Below are 9,450 nucleotides of genomic sequence, written 5' to 3' on the forward strand. Positions count from 1 at the left end.
TTTTAATGTAGGGATGTATGTTGGAAATTTGACAATTTCGTACATATCAAAATATCCACTAGGAGTGATTAAGGGGATTTTGGCGAAAATTCGTAGTTTCCCAGGTAGAGCTACAGCAATGGTAGTTATCCATTGGTAATATTTAAACAATGTATCGGACTTGATGGGTTCGATCATGGCATAGCCTTCCTGAAGTTGGAGTTGAATGTCTCGTAGAGTTTGTAACATGATTTCTCGTGAGATAAAGTAGGTGCTTAATCGACCTTGTTCTAAAATATCAATTGCTTCTCGTAGTTCTACTAATTGGAAATGTAATTCTTGGACTGAGAATTCGATTGTTCGTAGAATTATTTCAAAGGCTAGGTTATATTGGTATAAATTCATGATTTCTCCAAAATATTCTTGTCGTTTAAATAATATATAGATCTGGGGTCTATTTTGTTTGCTTATATTTAGGGTATCATTTTTAATAGAGTTGTTTGAGAGCGCAATAAATGACGAATTCCTTCGTTACGCTGTTTAAGATTCTTTCCCACTGAAACAGGGTAATATCATTATTAATGCCAAAAATAAGGAAATGGATTTAATTGAAACACCTCTTCTATATTTTATCTGACCTCTATTTGTCTCATACAATTAATGCCCTATTAATATGCTACAACTCAATTTCTAGACCTACGGTGAGAATGATCGATTAGAAGTAGGTGAAGTAAATCGTGAAGAATGATCACGTGTAGGTCGAGACATCGATGGAGTTGGACTTGCTCCTTGGCGTCGGAATATATATGGAGAAGTTATTTCTAGTTCTCCTTCCGGTTCCGATTCTACGCTTTCTAGATTAAGTTTATCACTCTCCATTTTACTTTCCATATGTTCTTCCGGTAATGGAGGAAGGATGGATGACAAAATAGATTCATCCCAAGGATCGCTAATCAATGGTGGTTCTTCTTCCGAAGTTTCGATAGGTGATTCGAGGGTAAAGTCCGTGTTACCTTGCTGGGTTCTAAGTCGTTTGATTTGTCTCTCTCGTAATCTCCGGTTCGGTCTTTTCTTCCGGGTCCTCGTCCGGGTTTCTCCGGTTTTTATTTCACTTCGGTCAGAACCGATGTCCGAATAGTCCTGAATTTTCTCCCATTTATTTAGGGGGTTCTGCCCTCTCTTCCTTCGGCGAGGCCGTAAGGGTGTGCAAAAATGGATAACTTTACCATCGGATAATAGCATCTGTCTATTCGCAAAATCGAATGTTAGGTGCGCCTCATGAATAAAGTCATTTCCTACAATTCCGTCACATGGGGCCGTAACCTCATCTCTTACGACAGCCCATCGTCTCTGTCCAAACTTAACGTAAGCCTTTTTTCTCAATCTGTTTGCCAAATTCTTTGATATGAGTGTAATATCCATTCTAGGATCGACTCGTACCTTCACTGGGATATTGTTAATATAAATTTGTATGATAGGATTTTGAGTTTCAACGGTTCGGGTGGACCCTATTCTGCCTTTCCACCTTGTCTCGTTCTCATCGGTAGGATAATAATCAAACATAGCCTCATTTGGAGACGTTGTATATTCGGTGTTACATATAGGACACATATTTCGATTTCGTGCAGGAAAAGTTTTATTGATATGCCGATGTTGAGCTATAGGAGATCTTCGCTTCGGCTTACTTGTAAGGAAAGGTAAGTTAGTATCGCTTCTAAGCTCAAATTGAGGTCGTCGACCTTTGATACTTTGCACATTGCCTTTCCAACGGTTTTGCATTGTGTCCGCACGTTGTGCTCGGAAGCGGACACGGTTTTGGTCAGGTCTTGCGTCACTTCGCTGTGGGGAGTCGGTGCGTGGGCGTGCGCCTCGATTATTATTATTATTCTCTCGGCGATCAGGAAAATTTTGTGTCCGATTTTGGTTAAATTGGTTATTCGGGAGCTCGGATCGGCGATTCAGCCGACGATATTCGCTACGTCGAAAAGGTGGAGTGTTGTAGGATTGATTGGAAAAATTCCCGCGCTGATTTTGATTGGCCTGCGCATTTCTAGAAGTGATCCGAGGGGAGGCTCTGGTTAAACCGTCCATACGCATTTTCAGCTCGTTCATCGGTGCCGTTAGTTGTTGTAGATCATTGAATGAAGGAGAGGAAGTTGCTGACCGGTCTCCTTCTCNTATATTTTAGCTCATTGGAGATAATTTTCAACTGTAATTAAGTAAAACGTTATTTCCTTAAATTGATACTTCTGACCAGTAGACATTTCTTACAAAAATTACTTAAGTATTAAAACGCTTGCGGGATAAAATTCCTGGGGATTTCTCCACCCGTCCGGATTCGATTCCGGATGCCCCAAATCGGTAGGTTGCCACCGTTGACCGGTCGGCCACCCGGCCTTCCGATTTTGTTTCGGTAAAAAGGATTAATAGAAAAAGATTTTCTGTTTATAAAATGGCCTACTCGACGTTTCGAGATCCGCCAAATCCAAAAAGTCAAAAGAAAAAAAATTCCGCGCGTGTGTATTTTGGAGGGACACACGTTCCAATAAACATCTTACTAGCGAGGACAGATTTTTAGTCTCCCCTCTATATCAAAAACAATGCGCAGGACAACGTATTCGCATTAACAAAAGTGGGTCCCCGAATATCAGCGTAACCAGAATCGATTTACACGTGTGAAGCTCGTGTCTCAGCTGTACCCATTAAATGTTGCCACTGCGCTTTTGTGAATAAACATCCTCGTCCTTCGATTCAAAAAGACATTCGGAACGAATTTCTACGAGTCTAATAGCTGCGACAGATCTTCAATAAAAGAAAAATAAATAAATAAAAATAAGAAAATATAAGTTTGTGTTTGTCTGCCCTGCCAGGGAGGAAGGCGATTTGTAGGAAATTTTGTTAGCGTTATTAGGCTAAACGGGATTTAATAGGGACACTTCGACACGAAAATGCATTTCATGTATAAGAACAATATGTAAATTAAACAAGTAAAACGGCGAAGCCATTCTCGGGACGAGACTATGTCTCGGAGAGTGCGAGCAACTCATGCACAAATCTCGCACTCGCGCCTGTTTTTAGAAACAGTCTTAACATTTTGTATTTTATTTTGATCCGGTTCTCGGTCCCCGGATTACCTACAAATCTGGTTTCTTTTATGTGCGCATGATTTGGGCACCAAATACTCTGTGCCAAATTGCAACTCGCGATATGTACTCCTTCATTCCTTCCCACCTCTAAGGTGTGCAGCCGTTGACAGCAGCGCGATTTCGTAGACGAGACATAGTCTTGTCAATTATAAAATGATTGGATACGAAATAATTGAACGAATAGACAATCCAAACAATTTACATTGTACAATAATAATATCTGATCAATTGTTGGAGATACACGTAAAAAATGGCAGAGGACGAACTAGATATGCTTGACGTCGAATGTCCTATTTGTTTGGATGTTTACATCGACCCGGCCGTCCTGACGTGCGGCCATCTCTACTGCAAGTCTTGTATCGAGAGTGTAAAAAAAATCACCAAAGTTTGTCCGACGTGCCGATCTCCGATAAGCAAAATTATAGAGAGAGACGATCGGGTCAAGAAAATAAAGAAAATCATAGCCACACATTACGTCATCTGTCCTTTGTGTGGGAAAACAACTCTGTTATCCGGACTACGTGAGCACAGGACAGCGTGCGAAGAGGCCGCCGAAAATTCCAACGAGAAAACCTCTGCTTGTAATCATTCGATGTCCAAAATCATTCGATGTGCACTGGATAAATGCTCGCTCGCTTACCCGCTCTTTGACGAGATGATTGAGTGGTTATTATATCCATGGTCATTTAGCCAAGTGTTTTTGTTTTTTTGGACCTGGGAAGTCTACGATTGGTTGGCGTCGGTAATGCTTTCGTTGTGGGACTACGTCGTCCAGTGAAAAAATGTGGCAAAATCGAGACGTTCACGACATTTAAAAAAGACGCGGACGAAAATTTAAATGATTCATTTTTGAATAGAAATAACGCTTCGTTTCGGCAAATCAAAATGAAAAATTTCTGAATTTTGAATAATTAAAATTTGATTCTATAATTTACGAATAATTTCTTTATTTGCAACAAGGGGGAAAAACACGTTACTCGTGTTTAGATCCTTTGTACACTTGTTCGTATAACAATTTTTTTATATTTTAACGGGCAATTATTTATCGTGACGTAGTCACAATGTCGGGCTGCAATTTTTAATCGTATTTTTAATTTAAAATATATGTTTCCCGCCTCAAATTAGTAGTGAATTGGCCCCGTACATCATACTTTTTCCTTTCTTTTTAAATCTTTTCGCTCTGTGGTTATTAAGAGGGCCTTTTTATAGCAAGACCATTACGGGTTCGGCGGGGTCATAATGGAGTGGACGGGTGGTGAGGGCGGGGACCCGATATATCTCGACGGCCACCTCTCGAAAAATTTCTGGGGATATTCCGACGCGTCTGGATTTGATCCCGGGTCACCAGAGCGGTAGATTACCACCTCGACCGCTCGGCCAGCCTGCTTTTATATTTTTCCTGTTAACAATGGAGTCGTTCCGTCATTTATTTAACTCTTTTCGGGAGAACATTTTTGAATTGAAATAATGTGACTTCCGATTTGTACCGAAAATTCTTATGTAGTTAATCGGGGCCATCCGCCTCTAGTCTTTTCATATCTATTCTCGGCTTTCGTTTACCTAACTCATTTCTGGACATAAGAAAGGACGGACAGACAGTGGGAATTTATAAATCTACAGTTTAGTAAATTTTATTTTAAAAAAATTTATTAAATAATTTTAATATTTAAAAACGATTCGTTTATTTAAAAAATTAATATTTATAGTAATAATAATAATTATATCAATAATATTTTTAAAAAAATTCTCGAGTTTCGTGCAAAACACGACAGAGGGCGTAGAGACAGTGGAAAGTGTATTCCTGATGGGAAAGGCCTGGAAATGAAAGTTTTTAATAACAGAAGAGAAAATTTCGAAATTATTTTAACTTAGATGCTTTAGTAGTAGTTTCAGCTAGTATTAAATTATTGCTGAGTAAGTTAAATATTTATTAATTCCTGATATTATTAAATTATTTTAAAATATGCTTCTGCTTATAAATGGACATTTAATAGTTTGGGGGGAGTACTTCAAAGTATATTCGATAACTTTGCTAGTGGCCTACATTAATTAGATTGTGTATATTCAGCTTTTCTTTGCTTATTCGACCGAAAACATTGCTGAATAATTTCTCTGTAAATGATATAACGCGGGATGTCTGTTTATATTGCTATATTCACTCCACCAGTTTAAATGGTACGTAACTCAATCTCTTCGACACTATCGTCTCTTTTGGTCGAATATTGACCAAAATGACAGCTTAAGAACTTTAGAAATGAACTAAATATCTCGGGAGCCTGGTCCTCTGATCACAACTGGTGATTCATCATCATTTTGATGTTAATCGGACTGTCTTACGCGTGTGTAGTATGAATAAATGCGTGATATAACAACCACTTGTTGATATTATTAAACTTATTTTAAAATCAGATTAGCTTCGTCATAAATTGAAATTTTACTGATTTAATTGTATATATACAGTATAACTAACAGATTATTTGAGGTATCTACGAGGAAAAAGATACCTTTCTGTTAACGGGATGATGGCCGATATGGTAAGATTCGAGTTCCGAACGAGGGGTTTTGCACCACCGTCGGAATTGTTGACCCTTTGTGAGATATTTGCCTCCAAAGATGAGTTTTTAACGTGTCGGTATACTGCTTATTCTCGTGCTTTACATGTAGTCGTGCACTTTGGTGCTTGCTATTACTTGCACGTCGGCACCTGGACACGTCCCCTAAAACTATGGGTATGTTCATAAAGTCGAACGAGTTAAATGCATTATTAACAAGTCAGTTACAAGTACAAATTCCATTCGGTGTGCATGCTCGATGTTGGTGACGTTTCAAACGAAACTAACTAAATTCATGAAGGAAAGAGTTAGTTTATGTTGTTAAGAAAACGGCGCCTGGCAATATCAATGTTTCTAGTTGTACTCGAGTGTTTAAATTGTAGATTAAAAGGTGAAATGATAGAAATAACTGTCTGTCCGAAGCAATCTAAGAAAAATATTTCAAATAAGACTGCACTATCAACATATGCATCTTTGATTTTACCAACAGTCATTTTGTTATAAATGGATTGGTCGAAAAGTTTGAAATAAGAATAACGATGACGTCATTCTCGTTTAACTTGTTCGACTTTACAAACATACCCTATATAACATCAAGTACTCCATGCACAGTTGAGTGGACTACTCAAAGCCACTTAGACTAAATAGTTAAATGTGATAGTTTTAGTGGAATGATGTGGACGATGATATCGTGCATTGGATTAAAGTTACAACCACCATCCCGCTAATGAAAAATGAAATGTATGTATATATATATATATATGAGCTGCTTGAGGAAACATAATGGTAAGCACTATTGCCAATGCCCAAAGTGTGATCTTCTGGCTCTTGTTCCATTATGAAACTAGAGTGAATGTTCACCTAGTTAGCCCCAATGATGGCACCTCCGTTATCGGAATGACGATTGTTTACACTACTTTTTTAGCGAAATCAATGTTTTATTTTGTATTTTTTATATAAATCACACCACCCCCATAATTGTTGACCCTTTGCATGATATTTGTCTTTGAAGATCAGTTTTTAATACGTATCAGTCTACCCACTATCCTCCACGCTTCACATATAGGCATGCGCTTGGTGCTCACTATTGCTTACACCTTACCACCCGGGTGGGCCGAGCCCCCACACCCCCATAAAACTATATAACATCAAATACTCCATGACACAGCCAAGTGTGCTACTTGAAGCTGGCACAGTTGTGTGGGCTAAGTTAAACACGATACCACCATTGGGGCTATCTAGGTGAACATCTACCCTAGAGGGATTGTAAAACACTTTCAGTAAAAAAGTTGATGTCAGAATAAAATTAGTCAGATTTATAGTTCAATCACAATTTTATTTTTGCTGTATTCTAAAACTTTCATTTTGGTGTTTATCAATTTATTCTCCTGAGCAGCTCATGTATGCACAGTATATGTATACAAATATAATAAAATGAGTATTATCAATTTCAATGATTACAATAATATTTTATCATGGTATTTTTGTGACCTTGTGAGTATTGTATAGTCTATTTTTTGCAAATAATTTTATTATATTACTGAATAGATGAAATATGCACATTTTTTTAATAAGTATGGATTTGAAGGTGGTTTGAACCTTTAATGATGATAATTTGATTTTATTACAATGTCTAAAATGTTTTTAAATTTAAGTATAGATTTTTCTTAAAGAATGAATTTACTTTGTCACTATTATTAAAAGTAAATAAATACTANTACATCCACCACATATTTTATTTCACCGAGTAAGTTTTTATTATTTTATTTTTAATTGTAGCCCTTATGCTAGCGATTTGTAATGTAATTGTGATATTAAAAATGCATTTAGAGAAGTCTACGGTTTTTACTGGCTTATCGAATAAACGATACGAATGGACCCTAGACCATCACTGACGCGCAATTGACTGATTGCCCCTGGATGTCGGCTTCTTACAGAAACACAGCTTCCCTATAGTCAAATGTCACGGCACGCTCCTGCTTTTCTGTTAACGGGATGACGGCCGATATGATAAGATTCGAGCTCTGAACGAGGGGTTTTGCACCACCGTTGGAATTGTTGACCCTTTGTGAGATATTTGCCTCCAAAGATGAGTTTTTAACGTGTCGGTATACTGCTTATTCTACGTGCTTTACATGTAGTCGTGCACTTTGGTGCTTGCTATTACTTGCACATTGGCACCTGGATGAGGCGAGCCCCTAAAACTATGGGTACGTTCATAAAGTGGAACGAGTTAAATGCATTACTAACAGTCGGTCACAAAGTACAAATTCTATTTGGTGTGCATGCTCAATGTTGGTGACATTTCAAACGAAACTAATGAAATTAATGAAGGAAAGAGTTAGTTTACTTTGTTAAGAAAACGATGCCTGGCGATATCAATGTTTCTAGTTGTACTCGAATGTTTAAATTGTGGACTAAAAGATGAAACAATAGAAATAATTGTCTGTCCGAAGCAATCTAAGAAAAAACGTACCCTATATAACATCAAGTACTCCGTGCACAGTTGAGTGGACTACTTGAAGCCATTTAGACTAAATAGTTAAATGTGATAGTCTTAGTGGAATGATGTGGACAATGGTATTGTGCATTGGATTAAAGTTACAACTGTCATCCCACTAACAAAAAAATGAACCGTATATATATGAGCTGCTTGAGGTAACATAATGGTAAGCACTATTGTCAATGCCCAAAGTGATCTTCTGGCTCTCGTTCCATTATGAAACTAGAGTGGGTAAATGTTCACCTAGTTAGCCCCAATGACGGCTGTTTACACTACTTTTTAGCGAAATCAATGTTTTATTTTGTATTTTTTTACATAAATCACACTACCCTCACAGTTGTTTACCCTTTGCATGATATTTGTCTCCAAAGATCAGTTTTTAATATGTATCAGTCTACCCACTATCCTCCATGCTTCACATATAGGCATGCGCTCAGTGCTCGCTATCGCTTGCACCTTAGCACCCGGGTGGGGCAAGCCCCCACACCCCCGTAAAACTATATAACATCAAATACTCCACGATACAGTCAAGTGGGCTACTTGAAGCTGGCACAGTTGTGTGGGCTAAGTTAAATACGATACCACCATTGGGGCTATCTAGGTGAACATCTACCCTAGAGGGATTGTAAAACACTTTCAGTAAAAAAGTTGATGTCAGAATAAAATTAGTCAGATTTATAGTTCAATCACAATTTTATTTTTGCTGTATTCTAAAACTTTCATTTTGGTGTTTATCATTTTATTCTCCTGAGCAGCTCATGTATGCACAGTATATGTATACAAATATAATAAAATGAGTATTATCAATTTCAATGATTACAAAATATTTTATCATGGTATTTTTGTGACCTTGTGAGTATTGTATAGTCTATTTTTTGCAAATAATTTTATTATATTACTGAATAGATGAAATATGCACATTTGTTTAATAAGTATGGATTTGAAGGTGGTTTGAAACTTTAATGATGATAATTTGATTTTATTACAATGTCTAAAATGTTTTTAAATTTAAGTATAGATTTTTCTTAAAGAATGAATTTACTTTGTCATTATTATTAAAAGTAAAATGAATATTATATAATGATAAAACACTTTTATTTCTCTTCCCATTGGTAATAAAATTTACATATTTTTCAGAGTATTATATAAATATTTTTATGAATCTTAAATTCTATATTGAATAGTTCTTAAAAATGATAAATCAAACTGGCTGGATTTTACCTGGTTTCTTTATGTTAAAGAATTATTGAATAAATTATTCTTTTAAGTT

General features: G+C 36.8%; 1 protein-coding gene across 1 annotated transcript; it reads left to right on the plus strand.

Moving 5' to 3' along the window:
* Nucleotides 1-3,007: 3,007 nt before the first annotated feature.
* On the plus strand, nt 3,008-4,011 carry LOC111615167 (RING finger protein 166-like). The gene has a single exon (XM_023356564.1). The coding sequence runs from the start codon at nt 3,376-3,378 to the stop codon at nt 3,901-3,903; it is 528 nt and encodes a 175-aa protein (XP_023212332.1). The 5' UTR covers nt 3,008-3,375; the 3' UTR covers nt 3,904-4,011.
* The last annotated feature ends 5,439 nt before the right edge of the window (nt 4,012-9,450 follow it).

The sequence above is a fragment of the Centruroides sculpturatus genome, unplaced genomic scaffold (genome assembly GCF_000671375.1).
Source record: "Centruroides sculpturatus isolate CEXI.00-Female unplaced genomic scaffold, Cexi_2.0 scaffold2226, whole genome shotgun sequence".
Classification (NCBI taxonomy): Eukaryota; Metazoa; Arthropoda; class Arachnida; order Scorpiones; family Buthidae; genus Centruroides; species Centruroides sculpturatus.

What these genes read in the sequence shown, in the direction of transcription:
- LOC111615167 (XM_023356564.1), top strand. Translation starts at nt 3,376, where the DNA reads ATGGCAGAGGACGAACTAGATATGCTTGACGTCGAATGTCCTATTTGT.